The 15952-nt window shown below is 44.8% G+C and overlaps 1 protein-coding gene across 9 annotated transcripts in view; it reads right to left on the reverse strand.

Moving 5' to 3' along the window:
- Positions 1 to 15952, reverse strand: part of MAP4K4 (mitogen-activated protein kinase kinase kinase kinase 4) — a 167045-nt gene that overhangs the window by 56624 nt on the left and 94469 nt on the right. For all 9 annotated transcript variants that reach the window (XM_054181590.1, XM_054221923.1, XM_054180741.1 and 6 more), the window contains exons 4-6: positions 4402 to 4527; positions 3486 to 3596; positions 537 to 627 (exon numbers count right to left, since the gene is read on the reverse strand). In XM_054181590.1, the coding sequence (XP_054037565.1) occupies positions 537 to 627; positions 3486 to 3596; positions 4402 to 4527 (328 nt within the window). The remainder of the gene's footprint in view (positions 1 to 536; positions 628 to 3485; positions 3597 to 4401; positions 4528 to 15952) is intronic.

Raw genomic sequence — 15952 nt, forward strand, 5'->3', positions numbered from 1 at the left:
AGGTTAAAGCGTGCAGTAACTGGAAGATACAGATTAGAGAGAAGGAAAAAGAGTTCGTCCACTTGGAAGGGAAAGAAGAGGCCAGGGATGAGCACGGTTTTCAGCAGGCATGCCAGAGCCGGAGCTGCATTTTGAACTTGATGCCACAGCTCCCTCGAGCGTGCCGTCCAGATCGTATTTTTGTGTCCAGAACCTGCACAGCAGGTGCTATTTTAATTAAAGCCAAATAGAAGAGTGACTTCCCGAGCCCAGAATAAAGGGAACCAGAAACAACCCAAGTCACGCATGGCTCGGTGGGGGGCACAAAACGGTCCCCTTACCGATTCCGGCATGAAAGCCAACATCTTCTAACAGAATGCATGCCATCCTCCCAAAGGAAGAGGAAATACGTGCAGGGCCGTGATTCATGCGGGAGCAGTGACAGAGCGCACATGCTCCACAACATGTTGCAGGGCTCTTAGAGGATAAAATCAGTTTGGGAACATTGGAAAACAAAGGCTGAACAAATGTGGAAGTGGACACACGCGCCTACTTACCGAGTTTCACTTCTGCATTCTCTGTTAACAACACGTTTTGCCCTTTGATATCCCTGTGAATCACATGATGGGCATGAAGATGTGCCAACCCCTGCGTTAAGGAGAGGAAGGAGAGGACATTCAGGCTCATAGCTTAGCAACAGCCTACCCGTACCCAGCGCCCCCACCGCCCATCCCACTGGGTCTCAGGCTCTTGGTCCCATTACCCACGGGAGCCTTGTATCACCACACCGCCCGCGCACAGCTTTTGGGCATGGAGCAGGTACACAGGCCCCAGGTGACACACACCCTGCCACCTAAATACAGCCCAACATCTGCACTGTGCAAACGCCTCTCGGCTGGCACATGAAGGAAGCTCCCAGACAGTCTCCGTGCAGTGACACCATAAATGACATCAAGTGTCAAGTGTACGTCACTGGCATCTGACACACACACACAGGGTCACCCAGAATTTTGTCCGGCGAAGGAGGGTGGAGGGAAAAAAGAGGCAGCACCAGCATGCACGCATGCACCCCCAAGGAGGTGGGAGGGTGATGGCGAGGGACGACTGACGACAGACAAAAGCTCTGCTACAAAGCTGCAGTTCTCTTCTCTAGCCTCCATAAATATGAAGCCAGATAATTGTTCCTCAGGAAAAAAAAAAAAAAAAAACATGCAAAAGAAAGAAAAAAAAAAAAAAAAGAAAAAAGGCATGAGCATTATACTTTCCAAAGGAAACAAAACCTCCTGGCATACGGTGCTTTTTGTTGAGACAGCACCTGGATGCATGCCCCAAAGCGTTAGCCATGTGGAGGTGGAGGGAGGGCTGAGGAAGACATATGTTGCATTTTACTCTCTAATGTAATTGGGAGAACAACAGGCAACCCTCTTAGCAACTGCCTGTATTTTGGTTTCTTCTCAGCTCTCTGCTCGGAAAATTGTAGTCTCCGGTGGGATTGCCTTGCCTGTTCGTGTTGCCCTCATAGGCTTTTAATGTTTTATGAAAAATAAAGAAATAGAACCTTTACAGCTGCAAGAGGTTAAGAGAGTAGTGGTTGCTGTAGAGAAAAATTTCCTAACACATGTTCTTCATTAAATGATCATTTACCAGTTTGCCTACATAACCATTGGGCCATTTTCTTTTTTTTTTTTTAAAACAGTTAATAAGCGTGACAAAAAAACCACCATCCCCAGCTCCTCCCCACACATGTCACAAGCGCATCAAGTGAGCGGCTGATGTCCCCGAGACCCTTCGCTGGCTGCTGATGCTAAGTGTGCTCTTATTTTTCACAGGAATAAAGGCTTTTCCACAGCTTCACACAGGATACTTTTTAAAGCCTTCTGCTACGCCGACCCAGCCAGAGAGATAATCGTCTGTTCTCTGCAGAGAACCACCTAACCTTAGTTGAAAAACACATTTGGGTTTGGGAAGGGCTGGGAGGAGACAGAGGGGCACTCCTCCATTCTCCTGCTGTCCCCAGGCCACTCCAACCACACAAGGACCCTCACCTTTTGTCTCCACCTGCACCAAACTTTGGCACTTCGTCTCATTTTAACTTTCTGTTACACAACCTCTCTCCTCAGTTTCTGACAAACTCAGTATCGAATCAGGTTTTGCAACACCTCATAGCAATGCGAGTTTAGCATTCCTTTTTTCCAGATATTCCAGTTCCTGCTAGCAAGCAATTAAGGCTCCTTTTGCAAATCTCTCACAGGAATGAGAAAATAGCTTTCACCTAACTCTTTTCTAAGGTAAATCACTTTTTCGTTTTCTCAGTGAGCATGATTGCTTTACCTAAGGAGAACTCAGGATGAATGCCACATAGCATGCAATACCTCCAAGGTCACACAGTTCTCAAATCAAGCATAAGATCGGTCCTGCACAAGTTAGTTTCCCCCATATTAAAGCATGCTATCCGTTTTATTTGAAATAAAACCATCAGTAGGTATTCAACTTTTTTTCTTCTCCCTTGTAAACAACTTAAAATGTGCCAGCTCAAACGCCAGCAGCCAGACTCTCTCCTAGCATTTGGAATTAGAGCAAGAGACCACAATCGTACATCTCCCTCCCTCACCATCTTAAAAATTGCCAAGGCGGAGCAAATGTGTAACACAGACAACAGCAGCACTGATTTATGCAAGAGCCAGTGGTGGTTTCCTTTAACATAAAGCCCTTCAGAACTTCATTTATGATGAGGCAATTGAACAAACATACTGTGTAGTGGTATGGGTAGGAGGCAATTTGTTTTACAAAGAAGCACGAGGAAAACCATACCAGATTTACTTAGCGCAGCAAACAAATGCCAATTCAAAAAGTACTTAAACTGTACCAACTGGAAATTAAGTATGAAGAGTAATTAGTTAAAGCTTCAGTTTTAGAAAAACTGGTAAGCAGCATCCCTCTTCCTGAGAAACTTTTGCAGCGCCGTCTGCTCGCACTCCGCAGCACGCAGCCACATACGACGTAGCTGCTTTGCTCTAGACAAGCTGCAGGACCATACAATATGCAAGTACATCGCAGCACAGAAGTCCTGACTGCCGGCCTGAGCCAACAGCTCCCTTCTTCCATAGACTTGATTAGGAGCAGAGAAAGACGACTGCAAGCACATTCAGAAAAGCCCACTCCATACCCTGTGGGGCTACGACACTGTTAGAACCTCAAGGCTTCGCAAAAACAGTGTCTTATGGGCACTGTTTCACAGCTTCTACAATTGGTAAGGTCACCGGCTCTTCTGCTGGCTTCTCATGACTGAAAATTGCTGTTTTCTGCAAGGCTGCTGTTACAATACAGTACAACTCACACTGAGTTAAATGATGTGAAGCAGACATCTATCTGCTCCCACGCACTCTCCAAGCGATGACATGGCTAACGGGATTGATCAGAAACAGCTTCTTGCAGAACCTCAAGCTAGGCTACATCTCTATAAGACTGTTCCTGTGTTTTCATGTGGAGCAGACTATTTTCCTTACCCGGAGAATCTCTCTGGAGATATATGCTATCCAGTCTTCTTTCAGAGTATTCCCTTTCGTATTCTTAACAAGGTCTGTGATAGAGCCTGCTCCACAAAACTCCATAACAAGCTGAAAAACAAATATCAGCATACAACCGACATTAAACACAGTTCCCAGCTGTCTAGCGAAGCAAAATAATCAGGTTGCAACTTTTATTTGGGAAACCCTTGTGAAGCAGAGAATATCATTTATTTTACATCTCTGCCTGGAAAATGGATTCAAACCAAATGTCTCCAATGTGTGTCAGACATATATGGAATATGTCTCACATTAGTTACCACATTTTCAAGGACTGATTTAATCACTGTAATTTAATGCTGGGAATCTGGATTTGCTCAGCTATGCAAAATGCATTAGCAGCAACAGGAGTAAGAGCACATCCAATGCTGAAGGAATCAAATTGATCACACCATTGCAATACATCTTATTCTTTTAACTCCCATGTATTTATGGAAGAACATGTACTGATGTCTGTACCCTGCCATTTCAAATCCAAACTTCAGTCCTCTAGAGGGTGTAGATGAGGTGGGATGAGAAATGCAATGGGTACAATTCTCAAGTGCAGCTTTCTTTTTTCAGCCACACATTCTTACTGCTCAGCTCATCTGCCTTGTTCCCATGAAACTTGTTACTATCCATCTGGGAAATGGGGAAAAAAAAGTTACTTAAAGAGCAAATCCATTGCTAATAGCAAACCTTGGTTCAGCCATCCTCTTAAGGATGCGTGATGAGCCTACGTGATTCACTTATCTATCTGTTCAGGCAAGCACCAAATTCTATTAGCTTGTCTTTCCACAAGGTGATATTTCTGTCATCCTCAAACTATATCCAAAAGGGAAAGACTTATGAACATGCTTGAGAAATATCTGCTTACCCACAGTTGGTCGTCATGTCCTGGAGGACTTTTCTTAATGAAAGCACCATAATAAGTTGCAATGTTTCTATGATGAGAATATTTCTTTAGCATATTAATCTCCAGTTTGATTTCTTCTTCTTCGTCCTTTGGAAAAAACACAAAACCCCATATGTTTAATACACCACTTGCATTATTTATTTCCGCTCTTCTTTCACACAAGTAGATTTTTCAAAAGTTCAATTTATACCAGCATCATTGCTTAGTAAACACATCCTACGTTCATGTCATCAAAATCCTGTTTATTAGGATGGTCTAAAACAGACCTTTACTTTGTCAAGTTTTCAGTAGCGCAAAAAAGCAAATGGAGGATACGCTGGACTCCATCCAATGATGGAGCAGGACAGGATCTGTTTAAAAACCCTGTGCTTGTAATACCTTAAGCAAATACATAGCTAGCAGGCTTTTATTCTACATAACCCAGAGAGCTAGAAAACCAGAAAATTCTGTGAATTTACGATATAGAGTATTATTTCCACCTTCCTCATTTTTTTTTCCCTTTAATTTTGAAAATCGCAACCAGTTATATTTAAATGCCAGGCAGTGGATCAATGAAGCCAGCTGCCGAAGCAGGCCCTCGGAGGTGGGTCCCCCCATGGTGACGGGGTTCCACCTCGGTGCCGGCACTGGGCTGGTGCAGGAAAGCCAAGAGGTGGAGATCAGGAATTCCCCTTCGCTGCGCAGACAAGGCGTTTGCCTCGTGCACAAGTTTCCTTCTCCTCCTCCATCTGCCTCTGTGGAGGAAGAGCAAGTGCATCAGAAAGAGAGAACCGGGAGCCCAGGCAGTAAACAGGATGCTGGGACACAAAGGCAGAAGAAGGATTTCCCCCAGCTCCCCCCGCCTGAGCGAGGTGCCAAGCAGAGAGCAGCTCAGGTGAAGGGAGGTCATCCCTTCAAAGAGCTGAAATAGCTAACACTATGCAACAACTCCCTTAAAACCACCCACAATTCGCTTTTGATGTGACAGTGGGACGCGTTGCACGAAAGGATCCACGCACGCTTTGAGGTGATGTCTGAGCAGGCAGCCAGCAGATACAGAAGAAGAAGGAGGAGCAGACACCACCCCAGCCCCAGCTCTCTCTTACCATACCCAGAGAGTGGGAGCCCTCATCTACCACCTCTCAAGGCAACAAATGAAAAGACAGCGGTTTACCCCTTTAGGCACAATCTTTATTCGCTTTGCAATTTTCTAGCTTTATATATCTGGGGGGAAATTGTCTACCTTAAATTGATTCCAGGAAGAAACCGAAACCTCTGTTCCCTAGGGTGGCTGGCTGATGGAAACGGTAGCACGTATTTTGATTATCCTGTAATGTCAAAGCTGATTACATGAGAAAATTTTAAGCCTTAAACTTCCTTGCAATTTGTACCACACTAGCAATCAAATATCCTATTCACGACATATGCAGATGTTAATACTAAGTACATGTTAACTATTTATACACACTGGTACGCATGGCTTTAGCGAAAGAAACCACACGATGCTACAAAGCAAACAATTATTTCAAATACACTAATACTGGGATGCAGTGCTTACTCGTAAACTATTATGAGAGAATTCCAAAAATGCACCAGGGATAAACTATTCTTAAATCTTCTCATGACGCATCTTTAAAGTAAAATACTTCGTATTTCTGGAACACTGAATAAAACAGTAAAATAATCTTGTAAATCAAAGTTCCCAGTGAACAGCAGCCTTGGGAGAAAGCGTTATCAGAACAGCTTTTTGAGCCAAAAGCTAACTCAGTACTTCCTCAGCTGCTTCTCTTGTCCTTGCTGTTGTGCGATTTTTTTTATTTAGACCATATGCAAAAAAAAAAAAAAAAAAAAAAATAGAATACATGTTTGTACTAGAAACTACCACACTGAACTTCGAGTTTAGGCAAAAAAACCTGTAGTAGCAGCGTTGTTAAACGTAATGGTTTGGGACTTAATTGCTGATAGGTTAATACCTGTAATTGGATTAATCTGCTGTTTTGTACTGACTTTGTCTACGAAAATTATTTCCTACCCTCAGCACATGAGCACAATAGCTTTTACGATACAATGGGCAGGATGTCCTAAAGGTTGTTCACGCTTATCTATTTTAACAACGGCCAACATGACAATGCTTAGACAGGATCTATTTCTGAAAAATAAAATAAATTTTAAAAAACCCACCACAAAAATAATTAAAAAAAAACCAAACAAACAAACAAAGAACAAACAACTACAAAAAAAGGTGCACACAGACCCAGCAGGCTGCAGGCAGTTACTGCTCTTTCAGTTCTTCCTCGTGGCTGCGTCAAAGCACCTGCTCAACAGCCTACAGCACCCCCAAGCATCTCGCTTAACTAAGGCTAATAATGGTCCTAAACTCCTATTTCAGCCGTCATTGAGCATTTGTTCACAACAAGGATGGTGTCTCACCTACGGTTCCATCCAGTCCAAATTCCAGCCTACAAAAACAAATGTATTCAGTAATTCCTGCCAGGCTTTGGAGGACTCCACTTACTTAGTGTGGATCGATAAATCCCTGGCACTGAGTCCTGAAGACTTTGTGGCGACAGGAACTATCATGAGGATTAATCAGCACAGAGAAGGCTGCAGTATCACTGCAGTACAGCAGTTGGTGTAAGATAATTAAAAAAATAAAAAAAATTTTAAAATAGGTGGCCAGACCAAAATTGTTCTGTTCCAGATTCAGGAACCTTTTTTTCCAGGGTAAAGTTGATTTCATCCCAATGTGGACATCCGAAAGAGGACAAACAATGTGCACCCTACCGGTGTTTACTTCTCCCCACTAACTACAAAAGGAGGATGAGGTCATTAGCCAAGATCCAGCCACCAATCTTGCAGATGTCTCACATCAGGGCGAGATGAATCCCACCCAAAAATCTCACCGGATAAGACCGTTTCCGCACAGGTCTCCGCACGGACACATGCGTGGCAGGGAGGGCAAGCTGCAGCCTGCAGCAGAGATCCTCTTGTGCAGAGGGAGGTGTTTCGGTGGCCGTCCTGGGATTTGGACAGAAGGTCCCTCACCTCCTCCCGACAACACACGTGCTGCACCCCTGCCACAAACAGTCCCACCATTTGCAGAGGCACCAGGATCACAAAAGGGGAAAATTAAAACCGACTGAGGCGAGAGACTGTCATTCTCATGAAGGAATACAAAAGTACATCCTTTTTTCTTGGAGGAGAGAGGCAGCTGGTGAGCCCTTCCTAGTGATTTTATGCAGCTGGCATCAATTACCACTTTAAGCCATTATCTATGGATACAAACTCCCACTGAAACCTTCTTTGTCTGGCCTGTGATGGGGCTGGTGTAAGTGTTTTACACTTATACATTCGCTGTCTGTTTGTGACAGCATGTCTGATTACCAGTAATTTTTGCAGTAAGCTATACTTTTGCAAGACTCACGTGGTTAAATCAAGCTTGGAGCGGCTTTCCTCTCCCTTTCCACGCATTTCCCTTCAGAGATTAAATGGACATGTCAGCATCTCTAGGGATGTCTAACTGCAACGCTGTTTTATCAAAACGACTTTGCCTGTAAGATTAAAAACTGCATACGATGCCTGCACAGAAATTCACCTATGTATACTAAGGTAATTTCTAACTATTTGAATTAGCACATTAAAAATAAAACCAGGCATGTTACCTCTCAGCATGCCACCTAGCGACAACCTGATCAGCTTGCTTATAGCTGTAGCACAAGATCTCCACACTGCCTGCTCTTCCATTCATCATTGCACTCTAAATAACAGATTTTTATTTTTTTTGCACACAGACAGCAAATCAATGACTTGTTATTTTCATTACATTCACCATTTACAAAACTGTGATGACTTAAGTATCTGACCACTTTAAGTATCTGACCATGGTTGCACTGGAGTAACTCCCAGTCAAATAAAAGCTACTAGAGCAGATCCATGGAAGGAATATTAATCTGGACAGCTTAATTATGCAATTTCAACACATTTTCCAAAGGTAACCACGACCCCCATCCCCCCCATCATTATTGCAAGAAAATCCTGCTTATTTATACAAATTCTTAGAAGATGAGGAATTCAGAAGCACTTTGCTGGACATCACAGTAGGGAGGCAGAAGAAGGGAACTACAGCTCTAGAAGTGCCAGAAGCAGGGAGGACGTAACCAAAGGAAAAGAAAAATCACTCCATGCCTGCCTTGTTTTTATATCCTTCCCTAAACATCATTGTCTCTGTGCCTCAGGAGACCAAGCATAACAGTCCCGACCTGCCCCAGCGCTGCAACTGGTATGAGATGGCTATGAGAATCTGCCTCTGAGAAACACACCTTGGGGAGTAAAGGGGGAATAACACTGTTTTCCAAGCTCTGTAGCACAAGGAAGTTATTTCAGGAGCTGAATTAAAAAAAAAACCCAAACACCTAAAGGTACCGCGAGGAAGTATCCCAGAGCATGTAAGTGGTGACTTTCCATCCACACTCCTGTGGGTGGAAGAGCTGCCTGGCCACTGCTCTTTGCTATGGCTGTTGATTCTGCCCTCTCAAAGGATGGCACAGGTCAGGGAGGAGAAACTCAGGACAATTTCAGAGGACTTTATTTACCCTACTAGTACGATGAGGGGAAACGTCAATGAGGAAACACAGCCTACCGAAGATAAAACAGGACAATGTTCCGTAATGAAGGCAAGAGCAAGTTTATCTAGCCCGCCAGATGATTTATATGCTGCCTTAAATCAGTTTGCAGAGGAATACAAACTGGTCCCTTCAGTAACTTTCCTTTCTGATTTAAGAAATGAGACAGTGACAAATCTCAGCTCTCCCTGCACAAACGGCATCCAGTCATTTTAAGCTACAGCCGAATGTTTTAAGAATTAATACCACTCCCCAACAGTGGAAAGCCAAACAGACAGGCAAGGGGGTATGGGGAAAGCAAAGCCTCCAAGTCCCCTTTCCTTTGCTTTCCCAATGCTGCCCATGAAACTCTGCCTGCCTGTACGCAGGCAGCTGCAGAGACTGGAGAACGGTGGCTGGAGACGTTGTACCTGGAGTTTCAGAGTAAGCTGCGCTGCTGGGGATCACAAGCTCCAGCCTGTGGGATTTGGGAATCTTTAAATGATGGGACAGTTGGGATCTCCGTGGAGGTGCAGGCACCAGCCTCAGCCCGGCACTGGGAGGGGAAAGGGAGTGCAAACCTATAGATGCACGGAGTGGTGGAAAGGAAACTGGTTTGCCTTCAGAGGGACCAGAACCATGACGACTCAGCCTTTCCTTCACCATCTCCCCCCAGCAGGCAAGTTGAAGAAAAACAGGAGAAGCCCACAAGAAACCCAGTTTATTTTCCTTTCCACTTCCTCTCACTTTTCATTTCTGCTCTCCACCCACATAAACCAAAATTTTTAAAAGTCCTAAAAGGCACCAAATGCAAACAAAAATCTTCCTGGATAAATCACGACACCAACTTTTACAAACCACAATTCTGCTTGTGTGTCACATCCTCCCTCCTCCCCGCATCCCAGACCTGGCCAGCATCCATTCGGAGATGAATCCGTCCAGGACAGGGAAAGTCTGAATAGTGCCTAGCACAATAGGTGACCTTTTCTGGTGCTGGAATCCATAATATACACACTTGTTAATAAAGTTCTCACACACAGAGGGAGATGTTTTGGCGAGAAGAGTTAGGGCAGTATGGCACACAGCGCGGTATTTGAATCGGGAGCTGTGGTGCTGCCTCCAAGCTGGGAAGGAGATTGTAATTTTGGGAGGAACCTAACCACAAGAGCAACGAGACTCCGAGTGCTGGGCAAGTCCCTGCCAGCGCCTGCCAAGGTAGGAAGTTTGTATAAAGCAGAGCAGTTTACAGTGTGTAGAAAACATGCAACATGAAGAAACGCGATCCTCTCCAACGCCACAAGAGAGTGTCAGAATTGGGAGTATGATATAAAATAGCTCTTAAAAGAAAACACCAAACACGGGCTTCTTGGGAGGGAAAGCCTAAACTGTTTAAAAGAAAAGACTTTAATCAAGATGTGCAGTAAACATTTAACAAGTCCATATACAGTCCCTCCTAAATCTTAACATACGAGAGCCTTCAAGTTTCTTATTACATCCTGTCTCTCCTGAGAGTCTTTTACAGAACCTTTCAGCTTTGTAACCCTCAAGCTAAAGACCTCATGCAAGTTTATTTCCCTTCTGTCTCTCCCCTCTGTTACCTTTTCAACCCCAGCATTCGTGGTGCCTGTCCCACTTCACATGCAAGGTTTCTCTTTCACAGAACGTTTACCCACCCGCAGACTCTTCCCACCTTGCCATCAGCATGTTCATTTTTCTGTTACTGTCCTTCAAGTCCTTCCCAAATACGCACTTGTTCAAAGGCCTGCAGACTGTTCGCCCTTAGGAAAACGTGTCCGTCACACCACACGCTCAGTGACACTGAAGGAGCACTGGACATCCAGCAAGCAGCAGCATGGGTGGTGAGCATCACCCCACCATCACTGTGAGGGTGCCTCTCAGACTTTGCCCCTTGTCCACTTAATGCAGTCTGTGCAGAGAAAGCCCTTCATGGGCTTTACCATTTGTGAGCTTTCTGGAGCCCATTCTTGTCACGGAGAGCTGCCTACCAGCCTCTGAGCCGGTTCCGCCGCCGGCACAGAGCCCTGCTGCCAGAAGAGCAGACCAGCAAGGCTCTGCTCAGGCAGAGCGATCGCAGAAGGCGGTTGTGATGCTTTGTCAAGGGTCAAAAAAAAAAAAAAAAAAAAAAAATCTTAGTTTTTGTCAGAACCGGCTGGGAGAACAGGGCTACCCTTATGACCACGTTTGGTTACCTTCAGTGGCAATATTTCATCAAGCAGGTTAGAAACACACTTCCCAATGCATGCAAGACAGAGGCTGCTTTGTCCCCCCCCTTGGCACAGCACCCTCTCTACTGCATGCTAAGGCACCATCTGAAACAAGAGAGAAAATGAGCCAAATTGTTCGCAATGGTGCCATCGCTGAGGCCGCAGCCATAAAGCAACAATTAAGTTAACTGGACAAAAAAGCATGAGGGAGGGCCAGCTCTTAAGCAGGGTCGCAGCACTGCCCGAAGGAGCCTGTGTAGCAGCATTGTGCAGGCACAGGAGACGGAATCACGTGCAGGCAGGAAGGAGCCAAAAAACCACATGAAGACAATACTTGTCTGTTGTCTCCCCCCCAAACCACCTCCTCTGCCAATCACTCTGACGACAATATTTTCTTTCTTCCTTGATGTGCCCCCGGTGCCTTTGCCGGTCACTGAATGAGCTGCGCCGAAGGCACAGAGACTGCACCGCTGCTGACCTCCCCCAGTAAAACCCCAGGATGCCATGGGCTTTTCCGAAGACAAGCAAGAGAGAAACCTCCTCAGGGCAAATGCCTTCAACCATTTCCAATGCTACTCCCTCGATGGTGGTCACGATTACTTAAAAGAGTTTTCTGCTCAGATTGCATGTTTATCCCAGCTATACAATTCAACTGTCCGTCCTCATCAAGCCTAAATTATTTACAAGTTATGCAACAAGCTAGCCCTGTACTGACATCTTCAGAGCTCTCATAAAAGAGGGAAGGTTTAATACCCTACTTCCATTACTAGTATTCACACTAAAAATGCCTGTTGCTCTACAATTCTACATCCAGTCTCAGGTTTTTTTGTGATCAGAACAAGCCCTTGCTAGCAGATAGGAAAAATAAGTCTGTGTGTGAAGGAAAGAAATTAGAACTATTTCCTTTATGCAAAGCTCCGGGCTCAGACAATAACAGGAGACAGAGATGCTGGAGAGAAAACAGGCTTACGCAGAAAGCCAAAAAGTTGCACAGCTTTTCTAATTTCAATCTCAGTGTGCATTTGATGCCAAGGAAAGCAGCATCTCTGGGGGCAACAGAGCCAGGGGAGGTGTTTGCCTGCTGCTTGGCCCCTGTTCCCTCCAAACAGTGTGAAGCTCCACCACTCCCCACCTGGAGGGCAGATCTCCTTCCCAAAGGGGACCAAAACATGGGTCCCTCCCTGCACGTGCAGTCCGGGCACTGCTGGGCCACAATATGGACCTGGGAGATGGAAAAGGCTCCCAAGTCCTGCAGGTTTAATGAAGCTGAAGACATTCACCAAGAAACTAAAGTTGAAATTAAGCTTTAACTTTAAGGGGAGTGGGGCAGAAGGCAAACACCTGAGAAAGGAGAGAAAACAAAAGGCTGAAATGACTGCAGGTGGATTCGCCACGTACCAAAGACCACACAGAAGCTATATGAGCAGAAATTTATGCTGGGAAGGTAAAATACATTAAAAATGGCAGTTCTGGCATAACACAAATGTTATTCTAGTACATACGTCATGAAAACCTATAATTACATGAACATACCCATTGACCTACAGGACAGATTCATTCAGTATATAAAGCCTCACACCCACAGTGACCAACAAGTCCTGCAGATGAACAGGGAAGAGGGATTTATGTACAACATCTCTTTCATTTCATACATTGAATGAAACACAAATGCTAAAAACCAGACAAAATACCCCAACAGTTTGTGATCATGAACCCAAAAGCTGTAACCATGCATACCCAGAACAGGAACAGAACAAAGGAGAGGAAGGAAAAGAAAACCCACTTTGGCATTTCCTTGAGGCTGTTTTACATTGGATCCTTTATTAAAAAGTGATGGGGCTGGAGAAGTAGCTGATAAGAGAAATTCAGAAGCTCCATCACATGCTGCCATTTCTTTGACTAACAGCAATGATACATTATTTAAGCCAATAACATTATTTAAGACACAAGCAAACACACAAATTTGTGAAAGAGAGGGAGCAGACTGGTGATGGTACTCCAAAAATCAATCCTATGTTAAAAAGTAAAAATAATAATAAATAAATAAATATGGTGAGGCATGAATGAGCGCCACCACAACTGCCAGCAGTGAGCAGCTGGCAGCCATGAAGCGAGCACCTTGCACTTTCAGGAGACACAGTCCCACCGGTGACCTTCACCCCTCTATGGGACGAGTCCCACTTCAGGTGGACAGACCTGTCTCCTTATGAGCACCTTTCCCCCCATGCTAAATTGCAGGCACCCAGGGCAGCTACATTCCAGGCTTCAGCACAACCACTACACGCCTAAAAGTACACAGAATGAACCCACGCTTTGGTCATTGGTAGCATCAAGGGTTAAGGCCAGCAAACAGCCACATGAAGGCTACAAGTTTTATTACTGACTTTTGGCTTTTGAACCCAAATCAACTGGTAGGTGGAAGAAGAACTTCGTAACACATTGCTAATCCCTCAGCTGTCCACATTCCCTACATCTTCTAGGCTTTAATTAAGCAAATCCGCCTCATTAAAATATTGCGAGTGATGCAATTTTTCCTTCCAAATATTTAAAACTCTGTCTGCAACACTAACAAAGCCCCGCATTTTGTCAGAAAATGAGTACTAAGAAAAGCCCTGAAAACAAAATTACTGCATTTTCTTTGCAGTCCACCAATCCATTTCGATAAAGTGACATGCTTCACTTAGCTCGTTACTATGAAGAAAGAGATTTAACGCTTCTTTTCTAAAGTGGTGTACCTCTACACCTGCCAGATGAAACGACATCTAACAGACAGCCCTCACATCCCCAAACATGGAAGGTAATATGTTGGCTTAGGAGCTAATACCCATGTTTAACACCCGTTGTACATGCTGCCTGCCAGTAACCTATGCTCTGTTTTACACCCACAAAAGGAAAACTTCAAATTTTGGGCTACGTTACAGCCTCCAAAAAAACTTCTTGTAAGCAAGGACTAGTGTGAGATCATGATCTGACTTATTCAACACAAGGTTTCTTTTGTGAAGCCGCCAAAATATGTAAATTGCCCAGGAATAAAAGGAATCGTCCGATCTGTACATGTGTCTTACAAACACGATTGAATGACACAGTGCGAGCGCGCGAGCCCTTACAAGTTTTAGTTTCAGGTAAGCTTTGCCTAAAGGTTGAACACTTCAGCTCCTCTGGTCCAATATTAGTCACTGCTCAACCTCTGTTGGTAATCTGCAGCCTTCTCCCCCGCCTTACTCAAACAAAGTACTGAGAATGCAAAACGCCAGGGGCGGACAGGGAGGACCCAAGAGTCCCCTTCCTCTCATCAGATAAGGGGCAGAAGGGATCACAAAGAAAGCTGCGACACCAGCCTGACACCAGCCCACCATCGTGTGTTTGAGAACAGGCTGAATATACACTTGTCCACGCAGATCATGGGCGGCTGAGGCGAGGAGAATGGAGAAGACCTGACCAAGCCCTACAGCCTTGTCAAATTCCATTTTCAATTTTAAAAATACCCCAGAAAATAACTTTGGTTTCTTTCACTGACAGTGCAAGCAAAGACTGCTTTGGAAGCCGGCAGGAGGAAGCTTGCTCCTCCTCCCTTTGCCACCACCTCCACACCTTCTCTTCCTTCTCTCTCTGGTCTGGTGAGGAGAACTGCTCCCCCCAGCAGCGACAGAGCGGAGGTTTAACATCAGGTCGGTAGCGTCAGCCCTACACACACCTCCAAAAATAGCCTGTCCAAGCCCTCAAACCACCTCTGCCTCTTCCTGGGGTGGAAGGGGCTCCTTCTGCAAAGGGCACCCAGGCCCATGACTGATGCCAGACCTGACACGGGATTTCTGCTCCTCCACGCTCTTCTGTAGCATTCCTGAAACCTATAACCCAACAGCAGCTTTGGGGGTGAAAAAGCACCACCAACCTCAGCTACTCTGTGGGAATAAACACCAAAGAAATAACTAGAAATACATGGGTTGAGAGCAGCTTTGCTGGAGCAAAGACCTCTCTTCAATTTGCTTGTTCACGTAAGAATAAGATCCACGCTTCTAACCCTACGGGTTTTCAAGGCAGGCAGGAATACGGATATTGTATTTTACCTCCAAAATACACTTGCGCTCAGAAATACAACTCTTTTTTAAAAAGGAAATCCATTGCAGAATGATTTACAACTGACTGACAAGATGATGATGATGACTCTGTAATTATCAGGTCCAATCATTCAAATTACAATTTACCAGCAGACACACAAACTACTTGATTCACAGCTAACATTTTCTTCAGCGCACACTAGGTCCCTTCCTAAAACAAGAGAGGAGACAGACAACCTCTATCAGTAACACATAAATGTGGCTGCTGATGAGAGGAATTCAGGGACGTCTGCGAGGGACAAATTTCCCTTCGTGTTTGTGCCAAACCCTTCCGGAGGACAGATGACAACCAGGGCTCCAACTGAAAGGTTTTTCCTTTGTATACAGACAGGAACAGCTGTTAGATAGGTACAAAGGTATGGCCACGTCTGGGCACGTGTGATAAGTGAGTTCTTCATAAAATTGGTTGCTGAGGTTTTGATTTTCTTTGGTAGATTAATGCTGACTTATGCACAGCATTTAAAATCACCCTGCGCTGCCAAAGCTCTATAAAGGCTGTGCACTTTAGTGTACAAGTAAGTGCATTTGGCATGAGGCCACGATGTACAAAATCATTTTCATGCAGCTGCCAGCAGAAGGGAACTATATT

Source organism: Rissa tridactyla, chromosome 1, assembly GCF_028500815.1.
Source record: "Rissa tridactyla isolate bRisTri1 chromosome 1, bRisTri1.patW.cur.20221130, whole genome shotgun sequence".
NCBI lineage: Eukaryota > Metazoa > Chordata > Aves > Charadriiformes > Laridae > Rissa > Rissa tridactyla.